Below are 25,087 nucleotides of genomic sequence, written 5' to 3'. Positions count from 1 at the left end.
ACGCTGTTTATAAGTATCTTTTGCTGCTTTCATTACTGGCTCTGAAGTTGTCTTTAGCTGTTTTCTTTTCATAATGTTGTGACCTTCAGTATTACTAGTAGTTTATGAATCTTCAAAGACATTTTTACCATTATACTATATACTTATACCTTTTTTTTTTTTTTTTCTTAAATCACTCTTTCAGTTTTATCAAAGTATATTTTAAAGTGGTAGTAAGCTCAATGTTTATACTTTTACCTACAAGTAAACTTATAATAACAGTAGTTGGGGTATGCAGCGCTATAATAAATAATACTAAAACATTAAATCACAGCATATCCGCTGGAACACAATATCCTCAAATTGAGCATAAAAAGTCTTATATGTGATGAATAAATACAGCAATAAGCTCCTGTGGATAAACAAATATGAAATATAAACAAATGACAGGAGCTTCAGATGTTCATTGGATCATAAATCCTGAAGATTCTAGTACAATATTGTGCTTACCACAGGAACATACAGACTGAGCGTTGTATGTATGTCATCAGGTATACCATCAGCGAATGGAAAGGCCTGGACAGCAATGCGGGCAGTAACCGGTCATCCACGGTAGACACTCGGGGATATCAGCAAACACTTGGGGGTCACATCTGGCTCACCGGTGGGTCCAACGACGTCCAGCCTCCTGGTGGTACTTCTCCTGAGATGATCCACCTTGCACGGCTTGCAAATAACGAGCCAAAAGGCAAAATGGTACTAATCGTGAAGCACGTCTTTATTCTGATATCTCCAAAATAAAATTAGCATACAACTCACATTTTAGCTAACATCGGGTATTTCCAGGTATATTCCAGGATCCCTGGTAGTTAATGGCTCCCTGGTGGTTAGTGGCGTCTGCTGGGTGGATCCCCTAACATGTTTCGGCTTCACTATTAGTACCATTTTGCCTTTTGGCTCGTTATTTGCGAGCCATGCAAGGTGGATCATCTCAGGAGAAGTACCACCAGGAGGCTGGATGTGGTTGGACCCACCGGTGAGCCAGATGTGACCCCCGAGTGTTTGCTGATATCCCTGAGTGTCTACCGTGGATGACCGGTTACTGCCCGCATTGCTGTCCAGGCCTTTCCATTCGCTGATGGTATACCTGATGACATACATACACCGCTCAGTTTGTATGTTCCTGTGGTAAGCGAAATATTGTACTAGAATCTTCAGGATTTATGATCCAGTGAACATCTGAAGCTCCTGTCATTTGTTTATATTTCATATTTGTTTATCCACAGGAGCTTATGGCTGTATTTATTTATTTTTTTTTTTACACAATTTGCTTATAGCAAGGAATTACTTTGCTATAAGCAAGCATTTACCTGAATGACATCGATTCATTCAGGTTTTTTTTTTTTTTTTTTTGTGCTTAGCTGTGATTTGGCCACAGCTAATCACATGACATGTGCATGTGACCTGCTGTGACCATTCACAGCTAGGCACTAGTATACAATGGATGGCATGAATGAAGCCATCCATTGTATACAACTGTCGTGACCTGCTGTGATTGGTCACAGCAGGTCACATGGTACTGGCAACGGGGGCCGGTACTCAGATCTGTCATCGGCCGTGTCCGAGGTACACGGCCGGTGACAGATCGCGCCGCTGCGCGGTTCTGCAACCGCGCAAACTGCATGTGCGGGAGGACGCCAAATGGCGTGCACCCGGAAAGCTAGAGCATTTTTGCGGCCGCCAAACGGCTATAGGCCGGGAGGCTAATGGTTAAAAACATGGTCGCAGGGAAACGGCATGGTCTTTTTGACGCTATCGAGTTGCAGGCTGAGATGCGTGTTGGTGCCATTCAGAATGAATGGTAGCCCCGCGCGTCTCGCTAGAACTGCGCAGTTCGGCTGCAGGTGTAAGAATTGATGCGATTTCCTGCGCCCATGACCCAAATGCACAGTGTGAACCAGGCCTCACCAGTTGGATGATTGAGCCTCTGCTGATGCAAGCTTCGACCATAAGGTGCAAGCAGCTGTCCAGTTAGGGTATTTTACCCTTATGTTTGTGGGCTTGTTGGCAGTTTTTTTGCTGTGCTGTCCTTCTTTTTTTTTTTTTTTTTTTCATTGCTTTTGGACATCTTAATCATCGCCTGATTGGTAAAAAACTGGGAATAACTGTGTGGATGGGGGGTTTTATGGGCTCCTTACAGGTGTAGATTCTGTATCACACAGTGGAAGGGTTCATTAGGCTCACTGGTTCCAGGGCTTTAAACAAGAACTAAAGGGCACGTATTTTCATGTTCAGCCACCTATAGACATGGCATACACCCCAGAGGTCTCATTTATAACTTGCTAACTCCATGAGAAAAAGATAAACATCTTTCACCCTTGAATTGCTTTAATATACCAGGCCATCCAGGTGAATAAAATCCTGGAAAGCCCTGAAACACCTGGGATTATACAGGCCAGGGATTTCTAGCTAAACCCTCTAAGGCCTTGTTTACACTTACAGTTAAGGGCGTTAAAAATTGATGGCTGAGCTGCAATTTTACCATGGACCCAAAGCGAACATGGTGGTCAAATGGGATAATACACATGTGTTGTGTTTGGTGGATAGTACCTGCACAGGTGTACTGCAGGTTGTTTTTCAAAGGTCAACACAAGGGTAAACGAACCCTTTTTTCATGCACATGCTTGATTATAAAGACATTGGGGTTGATTTACTAGAACTGTAGAGTGCAAATTCTGGTACAGCTCTGCATAGAAACCAGTCAGCTTCCTGGCTTTTTGTCAAAGCTTAATTCAAAAAGCTGAAGTTAGAAGCTGCTTGGCTGTCATTCACAGCTGCACCAGATTTTGCACTCTCCAGCTTTAGTAAATAAACCCCAGTATTCACATCCCTACTTTATTCCCATCACATCCACTTTGAGCATCAGTGGATATAAAAATGTAAGCTGCATTTTTAGAGAAGTTTATATAAGAGTCAACAATCTATAGCATTCCAGATTAACATACAAAAGTCAAACGCACTTCATTGTTGTGCTTGGTTCATTCTATGAGTGACTGTTTATTTTGCATCATTTGTCCACATGAAGCTTTACATGCAGATAGTGTATCACTTAGGACCCATTAAAACCTAGGTGGCCTTAAGCGGTGTGTTTAACTTACACCTTAATGTTCTTAGCATTAAGGCAGTGCGTTTTATTTGAATGGGCTGCCAATGCACCCCAACAGACCAAAACCTGCACAATTTTTTTTTGTACTTCAGTGCGCTGCAACACATGGTAACTTTTTTGGGTTCCATGTGCATTGCTTTAGTATTTGAGGTCTAGTTGAATGACACCACCACACACTAATGGGTGTAATTTACATGTTATTGGAACTCTAAGGTAAGAATGGTCCTTAGAACAGGGTATTAGCACAGCCAGCAGCTGGCCCTTAGAGCAGGGTATTGGCCAGCATCCGTAGCCCCTTCCCAAAGGTGGTTTGAAAGCACTACTTTGAGATACTTACATGGGATCAAGGGAAATTTCAGTTACTTTCAGATGGTGACAGTTGAGTGCATTAGTATTATGTGTTAATAGTTTCCTTATAAATTTTGCTTCATCAGGAATTGTCTTTGCAAATACTTTTCAATAAAAAGCCTAATGATCCTTTCTTCCCCTTCTTTCAGTTCCTCCAGCATCTCTGCTAGACGATATTGAGGCTTCTGAACAAGATGGCAATGATGACCGGATCGAAGGGGTACTCTGCGGAGCAGTAAAGCAACTCAAAATGAACAGAGCAAAGCCAGATCCTACATTGTACTTAAGTTTAATGTACCTGGCAAAAATGAAGCCCAATATATTCGCAACAGAGGGGGTCATAGAGGTGAGGCTTGTCTTTATGTATGTGCATATGGATGATGTTTTGTAGCACATTTGTATAATAGGGTCAATTCAAACTGTGTGCAGTCACCTGCATTTTTCTTCATGGGAAAAATGCAGGTAACTGCAATGACACATAGAAAGCAATAGTTTTCTATGTGTTATGTTGACACAAGAAATTTTTTTCTCTGCGTTTCAGAGCTGTTTTTATGCAACATGTTTGTACCACAATGCACAGAAATGCATGTAAACACTCATAAATGCAATGCACCTCTCTCCTACAGCAGTTAGTTCAGAGGAAACATGCCTTTGGAAAAATAAAATGGACTTTTCAGAATAGCCACTTAACGCTAAGCGACATATGGGTATGTCACCCAGCTTTGATTGGTTATACTGGGATGTTGCTGGCATCATCCCGGGATCGTTTTATTCAGCCGGTGGTTGGCTTCCTTGTAAAAGCAGCCCTAGCGGCTAAGAAGCCACTGGATTGCTTTTCCAAGTGGCGGGCGGGAGGAATATCCCTTTCCACCAGGAGGATCTGACCATAGAGCTGATCAGGGACCGGAACAACCTGATCCTCTCTATTGTCACCAGATGTTAACAAACCACTGATGTTTTGAAAAAAGTATCAGATCATAACAAGATCATGCTCTGCAGTCACTTTTGCAACAGTTATTTTCTTACCAACAGTTTGCCCTCCTTGAAGCTCAGAAAGCTCTGACACGCAGTGAATGACTGAAGTGAGGCTTCTCACCTGTTAGCTAGGTTTCTGATTACACAGCAGAAACAAAAGAATGTAACAACACTTTCAACAGGAAACATCATCACTTTCACACCTGAAAATCATGTAGTGTTTCCATTGTTTTGTCAAACCCCTGTACGTGGACATTTGGACATTGAGGATATCTATCTGGACGTTCCTATTTACCCATTTCATCTGAGATTTGTTAACTTTGAGGTGACAGACGACCACCTCTTGTTTGTCACAGTGCTGTTTGGCCTGTCCCCTGCTCCCAGGGTATTCATGAAGGTCTTAAAGAGTATGTAAACCCAACATTTCATATTCCTGATATGTGTCTGCTGTACCATGTACTTGTATGAAAAAGTATCCTGTTCTTTTTTTAGTGCATACTTTGTGTGAAATCCCTGGTGATCCTGCCAGTTCCTCTGCTTTCCTAATAAAAACTGACCACACTATGCAGTAGAAAACAACGTGGTCAGTTCTATGGCTATGCTGGAAACAGCCTACTGTCCTCCAATGATCAGACTTGTACTGACACCCGCCCTTCCCCACACACACACACACACACTTAGGTTGATTTAGAAGGTGAGGGTTTACAATCACTGGAACACCCTTGCTCAGCCTTCTCAGAACCCAGGGCACCCATGTAACAGGCTATCTAGAAGACTATCTTTTAGTATCAATTCATCTCCCTCTGCAACTCTAAACAAATGTCCACAAGATAACTCATTTCCTGAGCCTAAAAGGCGTGGGTCTGACCTATATACATCCCAATCAAGTCTATTTCCAGGAAAAAAAAGTTTTTTTACTAAGAGTTCAACAACTGTAATGGTAGCTTCATTCGAGGCAGTACCTTTCACCCAGTTCCTCTTGAGAACTCTGCAACAAAACATTCTGTCAGCATAGAAAAAGCAGACTTTTTTTTTCTTGGACTTACCCATACTCATATCCATCCAAGCAAGAACTTTTTTTGTCTGGTGGATCGCCACTTCAGCTCTAACACTCAGAAAATATTCTTTAGTTCCTTACAATTGGAAAATTCTTATTAAAGACTTAAGTCTTTCAGGCTGGGGAGGAGTCTTCCAATCCTTGACAGTTAAAACAATAATAAACATACAATGTTTAATTGCCATCATCTCTTATATATATGTAAAAAGATCATGCCACTGTAATTATTATTATACTGTATATAGCGCCAGAAAGGTTTGCTCAGCACTGTACATTATAGTGGGGGACAGAACATGAGACAATACAGTAACAAGACAATACACGAGGGGTTCGAGGGCCCTGCTCTTTCGAGCCTGCAATCTAGGAGGGAGGGGATAGTGGCACAGAAGGAAGTGGCTGTGGGGGATGGAGTGGAGGAGATCGGCTGTTAAGTGAGGGTGGGATAGGCTTCCCTGAAGAGATGGGTTTTCAGGGTGCGCCTAAAGGTGAGGAGGGTAGGTGACAGTCTGATGGCTTGGGGTAGTGACTTCCAGAGGATGGGGGAAGTCCTGGAGAAGTCCTGCAGTCAGGCATGGGAGGAGGAGACCAGGGAGCTAGAAAGTAGGAGGTCTTGTGAGGAGCGAAGAATACGGGTTGGGTGGTATTTGGATATCAGGTCGGTGAGGTAGTTTGGGGCAGCATTATGGATGGCTTTGTATGTCAGTGTTAGTATTTTGAATTTAATGCATTTGGGCCATCGGAAGCCAGTGGAGGGAATGACAGAGGGGGGTGGCAGAAGTGGAGCGGTTGGTAAGTTGGATGAGTCTGGACGCTGAGTTCAGGATAGACTGAAGCGGGGATAGCCTGTGTTGTTCATTTAATATAAAAGTAAACTGAGTACCTTATTTAATCACGTCCCCTCCGTACGCCGGACGCTTTAAACTGCGTCGGGTTGAAGTGATCATATCAGGATCATGACTGGAGCTACGGTCGTGGGCCTGGTATTGGGTTTTCAGCTGGCAATTCGCAATCACATAAAAGTGATCCAAGTGGCTATACAGTCCATGGATTGCCATACTCCATGCTCTACTCTGCACTTCCTATTCACGGCAAATGCTGTTCTCGCTGCTCCTATTCCTCGTGGTCAGTAAACATAGGACATTTGAGGGCATGACAAAACGACGTCACTAACGTTCATGATATCAACGCATTTCGCTTATGTACAAGTGTAGCTTGTATGTAAGCGCAACGCGTTGACGTCATGAACATCAGTGACGTCATTTTTTCACGCCCCCAAAGGTCAACACGTTTCGCTTACATACAAGCTTAGTTTATACGTAAGCGAAAAGTGTTGACGTCGTGAACGTCAGTGATGTCATGTTGTCACGCCCCCAAATGCCCAACTATGGTTACTGACCACGAATAGGAGCAGTGAGAATGGCGTTTGCTGTGACTAGGAAGTGCAGTGTGGAGCATGGAGTAGGGCGATCCATGGACTTTATGGGACAAACATTTGATGTGGTGACACACTTTTGGCACTAAGTTCTTAAACGGAAGGAGGCCAGCTCCCAGGACAGAATATATGTCTCTATGCTTGTGGAAGCAGAGATTACTACTAGTTTGGCTCCCCAAGTAGATCCTATTAGGGTTGAGCCCATAGCAGAGGAATACAGATGGTATGTGATGTGTGACATTACTGACTTTGTCTTGCCTGGCTTCTTTAACGGCTTCCTAATTTCCGTATGTGCTGCACCTATCTCCCCTAGACCTGCTGTCTCTGCTTACGCTGGCCAATTGCTATCATTCACTGGATAACTTCCCTGGAGGAACATACATGATGATTACCATTTGTGGATTGAATTGATGTTGCCACATATCCATCTTGGATTCCACTACCAGTGAATGACTATATTTATTGGCACCTTCCTTGCTAACTGGCTGCAACTCATTACCACAATTAGCCTCTACTGTGACATCCTAATAATTTTATTTGAGGACAATGGGATCCTATATATCAGGGCTTAAAATTTCGAGTCTAGACCTACTAGCCAGGCACAAACCTTACTCTCCACCAGTTGCCCCACCCAACCTTGCCCAGGTCCGCCTCCAACCCCACCCCTGGCCTTGCCCCCATCACAGCCCCTTAAAGCTTATGAAATTACATTTTTCTTTAGAATAAAGAGTCCAAAATATAAAAAAACTGCAATTATAACATAGCTTTATTATATCAATTTAAAAACAAAAAAAGACCGACAATTTTGAAAAATATTTTTTACTTTTTGCTATTAAACATGTCCAGTAAAAAAATTTAAAAAAGCAAATAAATTTACACCAAATTGTATTCTGCTACATGTCCCAATACCTGCAAATTAATTGGTTTACGTGTAAGTTATAGTGTTTGCAAATGGCGGTATAGATACTGGATTATTTTTCATTTTATTTCTACTAGTAATGGCGGCGATCAGCGACCTATAGCGGGACTGCGGAGGGCATTCTGACACTGGGGGGGGAATTGACTTGATGCCACTGACATCCACAGTGACACTAATACAGTGATCAGTGCTAATAAAAAGCACTGACACTGTACTAATAACACTGGGCAGGAAGTGGTTAATATCTGATGTGATCAAAGGGTTAACTGTGTGCTGTGTGTGTTTTATTATTGGGCTGTGTGTGTGCTTTTAGCAGCCGGTGCTCCCCATCCCCAACACAAGGATGGCCACCTCCAACCTACCAGATACTGTGCACACCCTGCGACGGCCACCGATGCCCTCCTGCCTGGCGTGGCCTTCCTGCGCTCGATTTTTCACCTCGAGCTGCGGCTGTCACCGGCCTCAGGATTTATGAATGAAGCTCAGAGAGGAGACTCCGCCCACCCGGCACACGTGACTCTTGCCTGGCTGCCGGCAGGGGAGGTGGTGGTGGGAGATAGCGGGAGAAGGGGAGCTGTGCACCTGAAGGCACGCACCGAGCTCTCCTCAGGGTGGAACGTTCTAGACTCTACCTGTCTCCTGTCGGCACACATTCGCCCCCACATTATTTCCACTCGCCAAATGCGAGCAGGCGAGTAAGAAAATTCAAGGCCTGCCATATATTACATATGACTTAGTCCGTTAGTAGCACTAGTTCTGTTATCCATGTTTATGGGCCCTGGGGCATATATGTAATACATGATCGGCTAATAAAAAAACCCAATAAGCAAGTTGATTGATTTGTGCAAAAGTTATAGTGTCTACAAACTGTGGAAGATATACTGGATTTTTTTTTTATACCAGTAATGCTGGTGATCAGCAACTTATAGCAGGACTACAATATTGCGGCGGACAGTCTGACATTAACTGACACTTTCTGGGAACCAGTGACGCTAATACAGTGATCGGTGCTAAAAATATACACTGTCACTGTATTAAATGACACTGGCTGTGAAGGGGTTAATATCTAGGGCAATCAAAGAGTTAAATATGTACCTAACCAGTGTTTTACTATGTACTGTGAGGTGTTTTTACTAATAGATGTGCTAGATTGCATTCCCTGCGTCACAGGGAACAACCATCTAGCACATCACCGGTAACAGGACACAGCTGTGCCTTGTTTACATAGGTAGAGGTGTGTCCTGTCACTCTCCTTGATGGTCAACTGGTGCCAGTGTTTATCCGTTGTCTGGCATCTGTTGAATGGCTTCTGCTGTGTCAAATCACAGCAGAGGTGGCGCTCCGGTAGCACGTGCGTGCCCCCTACAGTGAGAATACAAAATCACATTTATATATATGATTTTGCACAGAACGTCCGCCCTGTAGCTGTAAATCTGCTATAGGTTCGACGGCAAGTGGTTAATGTCTGTAAATGTATTTATATTTTAGTGAAGAAAGTAAGTAAGGTTTTATGAGAGGCTGTGTGAAAGTTCTCCTATCCTTAAAAATGTAAGTGATTTTTTTTTTTTTTTTTTTTTTATCCTTGATATACTGTTTTTTCATTTTTGTTCTATTTGCCTGGAGCTCAGTTGGTTATCTCTAATATCCTTCTGTATAATCAGCTATTTGATTGTTAGTATTGATGTGTGCTGTGTTGCAGGCTTTGTGCAGCTTGCTGCGAAGAGATGCCACAATAAATTTCAAAGCCAAAGGCAACAGCTTGGTGTCCGTTCTGGCCTGCAATCTTCTAATGGCAGCCTACGAAGAAGATGAGAACTGGCCGGAAATATTTGTAAAGGTTGGAAAGATGCAGAATTAAAGATAGCTGTGAAATAGATGTTTTTTTGTTTTCTCCCATATTAATAGGTTTCTTTTTTAGTCTCTGTAAAATCTTTTTCCTATTAAGTTCATTTTTCAACATGTCCTGCCTCTTCTCTCTTGTTTCTGTTACAGTGGAGACACTGGAGACTACATCACAGGACATGTTCATGTTTTTCATGATAGGGTTATGCTGCTACTTTCAGGTGAATGGACACTGGCAAAACAGACCGGAATCCCCATCCAGGCGTAACTCCTGTCAGCTCAGCACAGCCTCAGTTTTTTGCTAGTGTCTTAGGTGATTGTCATGTCTGTGTAGTCTCTGCACAATTACTTTGTTAGCTGTTTTTTTCCCCTCAAATTTCCCTTCGGGAGCAGTATTCTGAAGACCTGGACTTCCAAGCTTGCTCAGATGGGGAGATGATTGCTAGTCTTTAGGTTCATTTGGTTTGGGGAGATTGCAGACATTGGGTCGGTAGTGTTGTGGCTCGCGGTTACAATCCAAAACTTCAGAACCTTCCCCCTCTATACTTTAGGCTCTTAAATGTTTTGTTAGATTCACAAAGGAGAACAGTCTTTTTCAGGTTCTCAATCACCTGTCTTCACAAGGAGCGGTTGTTCCTGTCCCAAAAAGAGTATAGTTTCATGGTTTCTCCTTGCACCTGTTCGTGGTTCCCAAGTTGAACAGCGATATTTGTCCTGTTCTGGATCTCAAAGGACTGAGCAAGTTTTTCTAATTACAAAAGTTACAAAAGGAATCTCTTCAGTTGTTACCTCTTTAGAACAGGGAGATTTTCTGGTAGATTTTCTTGGAATATATCTTGGAGACTTAGCTATAGTTTTCCAGTGTCACCAATGGTCCTTGTGATTTGCGGTGGAAAACCAACATTTTTAGTTTGTCGTCCTGCCATATGGCCTGTCCACTGTTCCCATGGTGTTTCCTAAGGTATTGACTCTGGTCTCCTGCGTACCCAGGGTGTGCCTGTTGTGGGTTACTCAGATGATCTACCTCTGAGGCAGCAGTCTGCTTCTGGAGGTCATAATAAGGAGTGATTGTTTTAGTCACGAAAAGTGAAACATTTCACTGTTTCTATTTGAAACTCTTTGCAGTCCTCAAGCTGATTGGCCGCATTTGTTCTATTCTAGATCTCAAGCGACCCAACAAGTTTCTCTGGATGCAAAAGATCTGTGTGCAATCTGTTTGGTCAGTAATTTCCTCCCTTTAGAAGACATTTTCTGATATCAAGGGTGCTTTGGAAAAGTTTGGATGGATGCAGAGCTTTCAAAAATCAGCCTTCGTTCCAACCCAGAGGTTGGAATATGTAGGTCTGATTTTGGACACTAATTGAGAGTGATCCTTCCCCAGGACAAATGTCTTACTCTGCAAACTTTGTATAGTTGCTTCAGAGTCTGAAACCCTTCAGTCTGTCTTTGCATGAGGGTTCTGGGAGGGATGGTAGCCTCTTTTAGAGTGGTTTAATTTCCCCAGTTTCACTCCAGGCTCCTCCAGCTAAATGCACGGGACAAAAAAAAGTAGTTTCTGGACTCCCCCATGCACTTACATCCCAGGAGGAGACTATGTATGTACTGGTGGAGTTATGTGCAAATGCTGGGGATGGGAAAATTGGTCCTCCTTCTGTCATGAAAGGTCCTGACAACGAATGCCAGCCTAGTGGGATGGAGATCTGGCCATCTCTCAAAATAGGGAACTTGGTTACCAAAGAAGAGTTTGTTGCCCATCAACTTTTTTGAAATGAGGGTTATTTGGCTTGCCCTAGTGCGGGTGTCGGCAACCCGCTGCTCCGGAGTCGCATGCGGCTCTTTTTCACCTTTCCTGCGGCTCCGGAGCACACTGCCCACCAGGTGACAGGCAATAGGGTCGGCAAGCCGTGGCTCTTTTAATGCAGCTCTTCTGTGTGCCGGGCGCCCGCTGGCAAACATTGGGTGTCAGGATGTAGGCGGGGCAGCCCGGATGTAGGCGGGGCAGCGTGACGAACTCCTCTCCTCTCACAGTCCGCCCTGAAGACCAGAACGGCGCGGGAACCCAGCGAGAGGAACGGGCGGAGCAAAGGTAAGTGAATTCACACAATATGGGGAATGAATTACTATAGGGGGGGTGAATTACTATAGGGGGGATGAATTACTATAGGGGGGATGAATTACTATAGGGGGGATGAATTACTATAGGGGGGATGAATTACTATAGGGGGGATGAATTACTATAGGGGGGATGAATTACTATAGGGGGGATGAATTACTATGGGGGATGAATTACTATGGGGGATGAATTACTATATGGGGGATGAATTACTATATGGGGGATGTATTTTCAGTTTTAAAAATGTTTCTCTCAAAATAAATTTCAATCGTGGTTTTGGCGAGATTTGGCTCAGTCGAAAAAAAAGGTTGCCCACCACTGACCTAAGGCTATGATTGTGATTATGACGATACACTGTGGCCCTGATTAACCCTTTGCTTACTGGGCCCTTAAACCCCCTTCATGACCAGAGCGTTTTTTGCAATATATGCAGTGTCGGATTTGTTTTAAATGTTGCAATGGTTTTGCGGCTCCCAGTCTTTTTTTTCCCTCTCGGAAACGGGTCCAAGTGGCTCTTTATGTCTTAAAGGTTGCAGACCCCTGCCCTAGTGCATTGGTCAATACAACTGAAGGGTCTCCCTGTAAGAGAACTCCTATACAGTGGCGTACATAAATCATCAGGGAGGTACTAGGAGTCAGGCTGCTCAGGAGGAGACAACTCTCATCCTTTCTTGGGCAAGACATCATGTTTCCACACTGTCCACATTCCCAGTCTGGAAAATTGTCAGGGAGATTTTTCTCAGCTGTCAGTGACTGACTTCCAATGGAGTGGGCTCTTCACCCAGAGCTGTTCTATGAACTATGCAGGAGGTGAGGAACCGCAGATGTGGAACTCCTGGTATCAAGAAATGCATTGCTGGTCAGATTCATATCCAGGACCAGGGACTCCTGAACATTTGTGGTACATGCTCTGGTGACACCATGGGATCGGTTTTCCCTAATTTGTGTCTTTCAGTCATTACAGCTTCTACTGCTTTTCTGGATTTGGGTGGAAGGCATTCCAGTAAGTCTGATAGCCCCAGCCTGGCCTAGGAGAACGTGGCAGTCTGACATCATAAATTTGTCGGTGGACAAACTATGGACTTTTCTGGATCAACCCAACCTCCTTTTACAAAGTTTGATCTTCCATCCTCCTTTACAGTCATGGCTTTAACAGTGTGGTTGTTAAAGGCAGGGTGTTAAGGGACAGGCTAGAGGAGGATTTACCAAGGGACAGAAGTCTTATTGCCTGGTGTGAGTCTCAGGGGCTACATCCTTTTAATTATGCCGTGGGCCGCATCCTGGTGTATTTTTAATTGGCCTTGACTACTGTCAAGGGTAAGGTTTTGGCTTTGGAGGTCCTCTTTCGGATACCCATTGCTTTGTATTTTGTGCGTACCTTTGTACAAGTAGTCAGATGTGTTCTTTCACTGGTTAAGACTCAGAGGTTCCTCAACGTAGTACTTTCTGCATTGCAGAAATCACACTTTGAACCCATCCAGGATATTCCTTTAGTCCTTAAATAACGAAATAACGACAGGTTATTTTTCTGGTTGCTATTACTTCGGCTTGCAGAGTTCCAGAATTAACTGCTCTTTCTGTAACCATACCTGGTATTCCACAGTGACAAGGTTATTTTTTGGGCTCAGCCATCCTTTTTACTTGAGGCGGTCTCTTCGTTTATTGTTTTGCCTTCTTTCTGTCCTAAACCTCAGACGTCAGGGGTGCAAGTCCCTTCATTTCTTGGATGTGGTTCATGCAGTCAAGATTTACCTGAAGTCAGCTGCTGCACTTCATCAGTCTGATTCCCTTTTTGTGCTTCCCAAAGGAAAGGTCACGCAGCTTCCAATTCTGCCATTTCTCGATGGATTCCCTCAAGTTTACGGTCTAAAAGGCAAAGTTCTTTCATTCTTTGTGACAGCTCATTCTACCATGGATGTTGGTGCTTCCTAAGATATTGAACATCAGGCTTCAGTAGCTCAGGTTTGTAAGGTTGCTACCCAGTCATCGGTTCATAGTTTTAGAAAGTTTTACCAAGCGGATATTCGGACCAGTGCAGAGGCGACCTTTGTTGTAGTGTCCTGCAGGCAGCTGTGTGAGGCTATAACCTGTTCTGGTTGGGTTATTTAAGGCCTGTTGGCTTGTTGCCTGTTGCCCGCCCCTTGTTTTTAGTGCTCTGGGACATCCCTATCGTAATGGATACGAAGATACCCAGTGTTCTGGGATGTATAATAAAGAAAATGGTATTTTTGGTTTACCTGTTAAATCCTTTTCTTGGAGTATTTCCCAAGACACGGGGATTGCAACCCTCTTCCTTTGTTGTTTCAAGGATTGTTACAAAACCAGGCTATGCATAGCTAGTAGGGATTATGCATGGACAAAAATTGCTTTTTTTTTTTCTTTTGCGCCAGTGTCCAGTCATTTGATGGTGGCAGAATAACCTTATTGTAATGGATATAAAGATACCCAGTGTTCTGTGATGTACTCCAGGAAAATTCCAATTTTTCTTTGATTTTACTGAAGGTGATTATAATAAATATATGTATTCAAATTAAATATATATATATATATATATATATATATAATTTATTTATTTTATTTTTTTTTTTTTACTCTGTTTTCCTTAGGTGTACATAGAAGACTCTTTAGGAGAGAGGATTTGGGTGGATAGCCCTCACTGCAAGACTTTTGTGGAGAACATCCAGACTGCATTCTGTACTAAAATGCCCCCCAAAAGCATGGCAGTGCATGGAGAGGCTGGCCGAATTGCAGGAGACCTCAGTGCTGGTATTGACCCGTATAACTATACTATTAATACAGACTTTAGCCTCACTTTTTGAAGTTGAAAACTTTAAGGCAAGCATTATACCTCTGCTATCTAAATGTGTCCAAGCTGGTCAGAACAAACTATCTACTTCACTAACAGTTGCAGTGGCTGGGAGCACTGAATAAACAGTATACATTTGATTTTGTTCCCGCAGGAAGGTCTTATCCTGCTGCCAGAACAGCTGAGGCAATATACAGTTTATACAGCGCTCGCAGTTATTATTATTATACAGTATTTATATAGCGCCAATAGTTTGCTCAGCACTGTACATTACAAAGGGGGACAGAACATGTGACAGAACAATACCAATACAATGCAAAACATGAGGGGATCGAGGGCCCTGCTCCTTGGAGCTTACAATCTAGGAGGGAGGGGATGGTGGCACAGGAGGAGATAGCTGTGGGGGATGGAGTGGTAGGAAGAGTGGAGGAGGTCGGCAAGTTAGCAGGGGGTGGGGTAGGCTTCCCTGAAGAGATGGGTTTTCAGGGTGCATCTAAAGGAGAGGAGAGTAGGTGATAATCTGATGGGTTGGGGCAGGGAGTCCCAGAGGATGGGTGACCCCCTGGAGAAGTCCTGGAGGCGGGCATGGGAGGAGGAGACCAGGGAACTAGAGAGAAGGAGGTCTTGTGAGGAGCGGAGTGTGCGTGCTGGGCGGTACTTTGATATTAGATCGGTGATGTAGTTTGGGCAGTGTGGTGGATGGCTTTGTACGTCAGTGTTAGGATTTAGAACTGGTAGAAAGGTACATAGTTGGTTTGGACCAGCTTGGTCCAAACAAACTATTTAAAGCTAAATGAGTCCTGGCAGGCAGCCCGTTCTTTTTAAATAGGCTGCCAATGCACCTCAACAGACAAAAACAATGCACATGATCCTACAATACAGTATGTGCTGTGATACATTGTGCAATAACCGTTATTATACATTGAATGGCACTGCAGTTGACCACATGCCTTGTTGCAATGTGTAAATCTGGTTGGCCTCTGGATATCTCTTTTTATCGTTGATCATAAAATTCATTATCCAACAACTGAAAGAAAAATCTTTTTTGTATTGTTACATTAGGCAACAGTCCTCACCCATCCTTGACAGAGGAGGAGGATAGTCAAAGTGAGCTGCTTATCGCTGAGGAAAAGCTAAGCCCTGAAGAGGAGGGACAGCTAATGCCACGGTATTTTATCTCTTCCTAAGCAATTTTATTCTCCGCATATGTTGAAATTCCATGGGTGTTTGTTAGGCTGTTTTGCCCTGGTCTTGGTTTCAGACCATTTTGGTTCACTGTTTGCAAGTCTGTGTTCTGGTTATTCACCAGGTTGTGCATGTGCTGTGGGTAAATGCTGGTTTTTGCACATATGTAGGCACAGTTGAGGGAATATGCACAAGCATGTACTGGATATGCACACTTACATGCATTGTGTACTTTATGTCAGCAGGCAGTTCTCAACAACAATTGTAAGAGAAAAGAACCAAGGAATGAACACATTGACTCCCAGATTATGTCTTGGTCATTTAATCATGGTTAACTGACACTACTTAGCACAGCCTAAATGGAATCTGGCTCCCTCTGCCACTTTCCTTCACGGAAGAGATGTTCTGCAACACTGTGTACCCTAGAGCTTTGTAGCCATCTGAGAAAAAATAAACTAGTTAAAGGGTAACCCAATCCAAAAAGTAACCGCACGGTGGATCAAGTCACCCCCCTGGATGTATCACTTGAGGACTGCAAAGGAGGTCTCCATACTGTTCATATTATCCCCACTACTCCACCTGCTATATAAATAGTGTACTGTAAGTGAAACAAAATAGGCTGGTTTGCAATCATCGTGCATGCACAATTTTATTACCTGTTTTATTGTGTGTGTGTGTGTGTGTGTGTGTGTGTGGTGTCTCGGACTGTGTTCAGGTAACCCATAAAAAGAGTCAGTTTTTAAAATCTGTGAAGGTCTCCATTTTGTTGTTACTGGCTCTGTTCCCATGCATGCAGTTCTGCATGTCCCATCTGCTTTTGGTGCTTTCCAATTTATCATTACATTCTTTAGAATATACAGTAAATGACAAATCTAGCACAGGAGTGGGATCCACTCACAATGCCACAGCGGATGTGTAGACCTGCACGGATGCTCCATAATCTTGTATCTGAAGTCCATAAAGGCTACAGAAAAAAAGTAATTTAACCCTCTAGCACAGTGGTTCTCAACCTTTCTAACACCGCGACCCCTTAATACAGTTCCTCATGTTGTGGTGACCCCCAACCATAAAATTATTTTCGTTGCTACTTCATAACTGTAATTTTGCAGTAGGAGGAATAGTGCCACGTCATTGGTGTCAGTGGGAGGAATAGTGCCCCGTCATTGGTATCAGTGGGAGGAATAGTGCCCCGTCATTGGTGTCAGTGGGAGGAATAGTGCCCCGTCATTGGTGTCAGTGGGAGGAATAGTGCCCCGTCATTGGTGTCAGTGGGAGGAATAGTGCCCCGTCATTGGTGTCAGTGGGAGGAATAGTGCCCCGTCATTGGTGTCAGTGGGAGGAATAGTGCCCCGTCATTGGTGTCAGTGGGAGGAATAGTGCTCCATCATTGGTGTCAGTGGGAGGAATAGTGCCCCGTCATTGGTGTCAGTGGGAGGAATAGTGCCTCGTCATTGGTATCAGTGGGAGGAATAGAGCCCCATCATTGGTGTCAGTGGGAGGAATAGTGCCCCATCATTGGTGTCAGTGGGAGGAATAGTGTCCCATCATTGGTATCAGTGGGAGGAATAGTGCCCCATCATTGGTGTCAGTGGGAGGAATAGTGCCCCATCATTGGTGTCAGTGGGAGGAATAGTGTCCCATCATTGGTGTCAGTGGGAGGAATAGTGCTCCATCATTGGTATCAGTGGGAGGAATAGAGCCCCATCATTGGTATCAGTGGGAGGAATAGTGTCCCATCATTGGTATCAGTGGGAGGAATAGTGCCCCATCATTGGTATCAGTGGGAGGAATAGTGCCTCATCATTGGTGTCAGTAGGAGGAATAGTGCCCCATCATTGGTATCAGTGGGAGGAATAGTGCCTCATCATTGGTGTCAGTAGGAGGAATAGTGCCTCATCATTGGTGTCAGTGGAAGGAATAGTGCTCCATCATTGGTATCAGTGGGAGGAATAGTGCCCCATCATAGGTGTCTGTGGGAGGAGGAATAGTGTCCCATCATCGGTATCAATGGGAGGAATATTGCCCCATCATTGGTGTCGGTGGGAGGAATAGTGCCCCATCATTGGTGTCGGTGGGAGGAATAGTGTCCCATCATTGGTGTCAGTGGGAGGAATAGTGCTCCATCATTGGTGTCAGTGGGAGGAATAGTGCCCCATCATTGGTGTCAGTGGGAGGAATAGTGCCCCATCATTGGTGTCAGTGGGAGGAATAGTGCCCCATCATTGGTATCAGTGGGAGGAATAGTGCCCCATCATTGGTATCAGTGGGAGGAATAGTGCCTCATCATTGGTGTCAGTAGGAGGAATAGTGCCTCATCATTGGTGTCAGTGGAAGGAATAGTGCTCCATCATTGGTATCAGTGGGAGGAATAGTGTCCCATCATTGGTATCAGTGGGAGGAATAGTGCCTCATCATTGGTGTCAGTAGGAGGAATAGTGCCTCATCATTGGTGTCAGTGGAAGGAATAGTGCTCCATCATTGGTATCAGTGGGAGGAATAGTGCCCCATCATTGGTGTCGGTGGGAGGAATAGTGCCCCATCATTGGTATCAGTGGGAGGAATAGTGCCCCATCATAGGTGTCAGTGGGAGGAGGAATAGTGCCCCATCATTGGTGTCAGTGGGGGGAGGAATAGTGCCCCATCATAGGTGTCAGTGGGGGGAGGAATAGTGCCCCATCATAGGTGTCAGTGGGGGGAGGAATAGTGCCCCATCATAGGTGTCAGTGGGGGGAGGAATAGTGCCCCATCATAGGTGTCAGTGGGGGGAGGAATAGTGCCCCATCATAGGTGTCAGTGGGGGGAGGAATACTGCCCCATCCTTGGTGTCAGTGGGGGGAGGAATACTGCCCCATCCTTGGTGTCAGTGGGGGGAGGAATCGTGCCCCATCCTTGGTGTCAGTGGGGGAGGAATAGTGCCCCATCGTTGGTGTCACTTGGGGGAGGAATAGTGCCCCATCGTTGGTGTCAGTGGGGGGAGGAATAGTTCCCCATCCTTGGTGTCAGTGGGGGGAGGAATAGTGCCCCATCCTTGGTGTCAGTGGGGGGAGGAATAGTGCCCCATCCTTGGTGTCAGTGGGGGGAGGAATAGTGCCCCATCCTTGGTGTCAGTGGGGGGAGGAATACTGCCCCATCCTTGGTGTCAGTGGGGGGAGGAATACTGCCCCATCCTTGGTGTCAGTGGGGGGAGGAATCGTGCCCCATCCTTGGTGTCAGTGGGGGGAGGAATCGTGCCCCATCCTTGGTGTCAGTGGGGGGAGGAATCGTGCCCCATCCTTGGTGTCAGTGGGGGGAGGAATCGTGCCCCATCCTTGGTGTCAGTGGGGGGAGGAATCGTGCCCCATCCTTGGTGTCAGTGGGGGAGGAATAGTGCCCCATCGTTGGTGTCACTTGGGGGAGGAATAGTGCCCCATCGTTGGTGTCACTTGTGGGAGGAATAGTGCCCCATCGTTGGTGTCAGTGGGAGGAATAGTGCCCCATTATTGGTATTAGTGACACCAATGATGGGGCACTATTCCCACTGACACCAATGATACTTACCTTGCTGACCCCTGCTCCAGCCTGGGCTCGCTCGCTCCCTCCCTCTCCCATGGTACACACTTACCTGTCAGCTGTCTTCCTTCTCCGGCCGCTCTCCTCCTCTTCACTCGCTCCATCTTCGCGGTGCCGCTCGGCTCCTCCTCTCCAAGCTCCACCTCCTTGCCAGTGATTGGCCGCCTGTGTGCCTCTCCTGAGCTACAGTGCCGGCGGCCAATCACAGGCAAGGATTGATCTCGAGGTGTGTCCAGATGACAGGGGCGGCATGTCATCCCGCCCACACCTGGAGACGGCGGCGGCGGCGGCGAGGAGCGGTGTCTCGGTTCCTAAGACCATCGGAAATATGTGTTTTCCGATGGTCTTAGGCGACCCCTGTGGAAGCGTCGTTCGACCCCCAAAGGGGTCGCGACCCCCAGGTTGAGAACCGCTGCTCTAGCACATGGTTTATCAACCTTTTTACCTCGAAGGAACCCTTGGCAAAAAGTTTGAGATGTTGGGGAACCCTGTGCATACAGACTGGCTTTTGAAATTTACAAATGCAGCAATTTAGAAATTGGTTGAAAAGTTTAGCGCTATTAAACTGATAAATATTATATCAAATTCAGAATTCGGCACTTATATTGATGGCAAGCTTGCAAAATATTTGTTTTTTATGATTAATCATAATTAATATTAAAATGTGTGAATGGTCAACTTGAGCCAGTGATAGTGGTAATTTCTTCAGTAAAGCTGAGATTGGAGTTATAAACTGAGCTAGCTAACCAGCTGAGAGCTTAGTATTCTATAATAGGGCATAGCTGGTTAGAAGACTCTAGTGTAGAATGTCATGGAGTAACCAAAATAGTATAAGATTTACATAATGTATTCTAATACTATCTGTGTGTATTTAGTTTGATTTATAAGTTGGTAATATTGTTACATACGTAGATTTGTGGTTATACAACATTATTGAGATGTTGTAAAGATACATTCTTAATTTATATTATTTAAATATGAGCAAGTTGATGTTACATCACTAGCTTATTATGGTCACTACATATGTGCTTGTCAATCAAAAGACCATACAGTGAGGAACAGAAGTATTTGAACACCCTGCGATTTTGCATGTTCTCCCACTTAGAAATCACGGAGGGGTCTGAAGTTCACATTGTAGGTGCATTCCCACTTTGAGAGACAGAATTTAAAAATATTCAGGAAATCACATTGTATGATTTTTAAAGAATTTGTCTTGCACTGCTGAACATAAGTATTTGAACACCTGAGAAAATCAGTGTTAATATTTGGTACAGAAGCATTTGTTTGCAATTACAGAGGTCAAATGTTTCCTGTAGTTCTTGACCAGGTTTGCACACACTGCAACATGGATTTTAGCCCACTCCTCCACACAGATCTCCTCTAGATCTGTTAGGTTTCGGGGCTGTCGCTGAGCAACACGGAGTTTCAGCTCCCTCCAAAGATGTTCTATTGGATTTAGGTCTGGAGACTGGCTAGGCCACTCCAGAACCTTGATATGCTTCTTACGGAGCCACTCCTTGGTTATCCTGGCTGTGTGCTTCGGGTCGTTGTCATGTTGGAAGACCCAGCCACGACCCATCCTCAATGCTCTGACTGAGGGAAGGAGGTTGTTGCTCAAAATCTCACAATAAATGGCCCTATTCATCCTCTCCTTAATACAGTGCAGTCGTCCTGTCCCCTTCGCAGAAAAGCACCCCAAAGCATGATGTTACCACACCCATGCTTCACAGTAGGGATGGTGTTCTTGGGATGCAACTCATCCTTCTTTTTCCTCCAAACACGACGAGTGAAGTTTAGACCAAAAAGTTCTACTTTGGTCTCATCTGACCACATGACTTTCTCCCATGCCTCCTCTGGATCATCCAGATGGTCATTGGCAAACTTCAGACGGGCCTGGACATGTGATGACTTGAGCAGGGGAACCTTCCGTGCAATGCATGATTTGAAACCATGACTGCGTAGTGTTTTACCGACAGTGTCCTTTGAAACTGTGGTCCCAGCTCTCTTCATGTCATTGACCAGCTCCTCCCTTGTAGTTCTGGGCTGATTCCTCACCTTTCTTATCAGTGATACCCCACGAGGTGAGATCTTGCATGGAGCCCCAGTCCGAGGGAGACTGACAGTCGTCTTTAGCCTCTTCCATTTTCTAACAATTGCTCCAAAAGTTGATCTATTTTCACCAAGCTACTTGGCAATTGCCCTGTAGCCCTTTCCAGCCTTGTGGAGGTCCACAATTTTGTTCTGGTGTCTTTTGACAGCTCTTTGGTCTTGTCCATGGTAGTATTTGGCGTCTGACTGACTGTGGGGTGGACAGGTGTCTTTAAAGAGCTCAGAGAGGTGCTACTAAATTAGATTGAGTGAAGTAGAGGTGGACTTTTTAAAGGCACAGTAACAGGTCTTTGAGAGCCAGAATTCTTGCGGTTTCTTAGGTGTTCAAATACTTATGCTCAGCAGTGCAAGACAAATAAATTCTTTAAAAATCATACAATGTGATTTCCTGAATTTTTTTTAAAAATTCTGTCTCAGAGTGGGAATGCATCTACAATGTGAATTTCAGACCCCTCCATGATTTCTAAGTGGGAGAACTTGTAAAATCGCAGGGTGTTCAAATACTTCTGTCCCTCACTGTATATGTAGCGTCCCCTCCCTTCAATGAAAGTGCTCTGCTAAGCAGTATTGTTTGCCATACAAGGTTCTAAGATCACAAATTATGACGTATACTTGCTTCATAACAAGGCGTCCGAAGGAAACACACACAGACACTCATACACACTGAAGCGACACACACACACGTCGGTCCATCTATACAGATACACATAAGAACATTCTGAGAAGCTGGAACAGGTGCTGTAAGACAAGAAATAGTTACTTCTGTCTACTTCCGGCTTCTTCCCAAAGACAATGAAGGACAAACTGAACATGGAAGAAGGACTTGAGACAATGGACATAAGGTGACACATCTTTAAACTTCGGCTTTGATATTTCTGGTTTTATCTAAATGGAACTGTTCATGACACGCTTTACTTTATTTTAAGCCATTGTGTGATGAAATAAAATCACACTTTATTTTTTATCTCAGCGGCTCTTTCATTTGCAAAATCGCCTCAAGACACTAAAGAAGTATTATATGTGTCTCAGAAATTCCTACATAAACACTTTTTGAAAGTTGCAGCGCCTCTAAATATAGAATATTACAAGCTTAAAGCATGTGCTAAACACAACATTCATAATGTGCAAAAAGCATCCACAACACTCAAAAATGAAACATAAATCGGTGTAAATAAAGTCCAATGCAAAAAAAAGTCCAAAATATGTGATAAATCTCACCACAGAAAAAGTGACTTCCACCAACTAATAGAAGTGCTCTCCACCACACGTGAGCAACCAAGTTAAAATGCACTCACTGACATTAAAGCTGCCAGAGGAAAGCGGCAACATGCGTGTTTGTGTCAACAGGATCCTTCCCACGTGGTCAACCAGCTTCATTCTCATAATGGGGACACCCTGCCGCTTCTCACCACTGGGGAAAGTCAGAAGGTTTTCTTGATACTGTCTGAGAAAAAAGCTCACCACACTGAGCCAGAAGCAGGGGACCACATGCACTCAAGGACAGGAGAGTTTAGGCTGAGTTGTGATGCGACCTACCTGTCAGCTGGCTACGATTGACGGGTAGATTTTTGCAGAAGCACTGGGAACTTTTTGCGGAACCCTGGTTGAGAAACACTGCTCTAGCACTGTTCTAGTGTTCTGATGGCAAACTCTTTGCACTCTTTGTGATTTTTGTGTCATGAAATAAAGAATAATTATCTTAGAGCAGGGTGAGAGCTAACTCCTGATCAAATTCTTCAACTACTTCTACTATTCAGTAAAGAACCAGGTGCCTCCTATGGTTTTACAGGTGCTGTTCAATAGATATTGCTAGTCACAGGTGACAAATGCCATGAGTAATTACAAAGCCAAAAGATATAACTGGGATGTGCAGTGTTTATATAATGGCCTATATTTGCCTGTGCTAGGTATGAAGAATTGGCTGATGGAGTGGAAGAGTATGTCCTAGATATGCTGAAGGATCAACTTAATCGGCGACAGCCCATGGATAATGTTTCCAGGAATCTACTGCGCTTGCTTACTGCCACTTGTGGCTACAAGGAGGTGCGACTTATGGCAGTGCAGAGGTTGGAGATGTGGCTACAGAACCCAAAGGTACAATCACATGTTGCACGCATACTATTATCCCAGTAAGTTTTCCATACCGCTGCTTTCAAATACACTCTTGTGTGTTTATGTGGGATATCGGGTATATGCCAAAAACTGACTCGCGTGTATCTGTGTAGTTCTATATTGAAGTGTCTTTTATTGTACTGTCCACCTGTAAACTTTTTTCCTTCTTTTTTTTTTTTTTTTTGCATTAGCTGACTCGTCCAGCTCAGGATCTGCTTATGTCAGTCTGTATGAATTGCAACACTCACGGGTCTGAAGACATGGAAGTCATTTCTAATTTAATTAAAATTCGACTCAAGCCCAAAGTTCTTCTTAATCATTATATGCTAGCTGTGAGGTAAGCTGGATCCAGAGTACAATGTTGTACATGGCATTGACTGCCTCGCTCCCACATTTTATGGATTGTAATCCACTGCTCCTATTATTTGGCTTGTTTGGGTTGTCTTCTTTCAATATATAACCATGCTTTAGGTTCACATTCTTTTGCTGTTGGAAAACTGTGTAACACTACTAGGTGTGTAGAATGGATCCTAGAAACACTGAATGCAACAAACGCAGCATCATAATAAAACTAGGCACAATGCCAAAATTAATTAGAAGAGAAAAAAAGGAATATGGTATCCCACTTTACCCCAGTCATACTAGCAGGCACAATAGAAGAAACAACAATACATACTAAAAAAAAAACCATGGGAAACCTTGTCTAAATGTAAATCTGGGCTATTGGATTCATGATATGCAACATTGTTACCTATAATCTGGCCACTTGGAAGGACAAATATGATGTTGTCTTTAATGAATACAGTGAATTGCATTGTGCTAGTGACATTTATTTTTCTTATTTTCTTAGAATGGCTTATATGCAGCAAAAATACAGAATGGTTCATATAGTGAACTTGGTGCAAAGTTATTCACTTACAGGTCATTGCAAAGGACAAGGGCTCTTTATGTCTGGAGGAAAAGATATTTGACCTCCACATTTGGAAATGATTCTTCACAGTAAGAGCTGTGCCAATGCAGAATAGATTTACTGAGGAATTATGTCTGCTCAGCTAAGTAGCTTATTTAAAAAAGAGCTGAATACATTCTTAAATGCATAAAATATGCCTGGATAATAGCATTTATAGGAATAATATCAGGGAATATCCAATAGACCAGGGGTCTCCAAATTATGGCCCTCCAGCTGTTGAAGTACTACAAGTCCCATCATGCCTCTGGGAGTCTTGCCTGTGGCTGTCAGAGTCTTGCAAGGCCTCATGGGACTTGCAGTTCCTCAACACCGGGAGGGCCATAGTTCGGAGACCCCTGCATAAGACTATAGTGGGACGGTGTGTTACGCATTTAAGCCTTACAAAGTAAACAGAAGAGGGTAGTAGAGGTCAGCTAACCTAATCAAAATAGGTTATTTAGGTTTTTTCACTTTTTTTGTGGTCAGTCCAGTCAGCTTCAGCTGGCATGTGTTAGGTTATTATAAGCACTTTTTAACATTTGCATT

At 44.0% G+C, this 25,087-nt stretch overlaps 1 protein-coding gene across 1 annotated transcript in view; it reads left to right on the top strand.

Moving 5' to 3' along the window:
- The window catches only part of INTS1 (integrator complex subunit 1), a 206,492-nt gene that overhangs the window by 16,616 nt on the left and 164,789 nt on the right, over positions 1-25,087 (top strand). Inside the window, exons 5-10 of the mRNA XM_089682295.1 lie at positions 3,643-3,839; positions 9,576-9,713; positions 14,438-14,597; positions 15,700-15,805; positions 23,388-23,574; positions 23,784-23,929. Of these exons, the coding sequence (XP_089538421.1) occupies positions 3,643-3,839; positions 9,576-9,713; positions 14,438-14,597; positions 15,700-15,805; positions 23,388-23,574; positions 23,784-23,929 (934 nt within the window). The remainder of the gene's footprint in view (positions 1-3,642; positions 3,840-9,575; positions 9,714-14,437; positions 14,598-15,699; positions 15,806-23,387; positions 23,575-23,783; positions 23,930-25,087) is intronic.

This window comes from Staurois parvus, unplaced genomic scaffold, assembly GCF_062004578.1.
Source record: "Staurois parvus isolate SC_StPar_1 unplaced genomic scaffold, SC_StPar_1.0 ptg000018l, whole genome shotgun sequence".
NCBI classification, from domain to species: Eukaryota; Metazoa; Chordata; class Amphibia; order Anura; family Ranidae; genus Staurois; species Staurois parvus.
The sequence above is the reverse complement of the archived record's forward strand: the minus strand, read 5'-3'. Positions and strand labels throughout refer to the sequence as shown.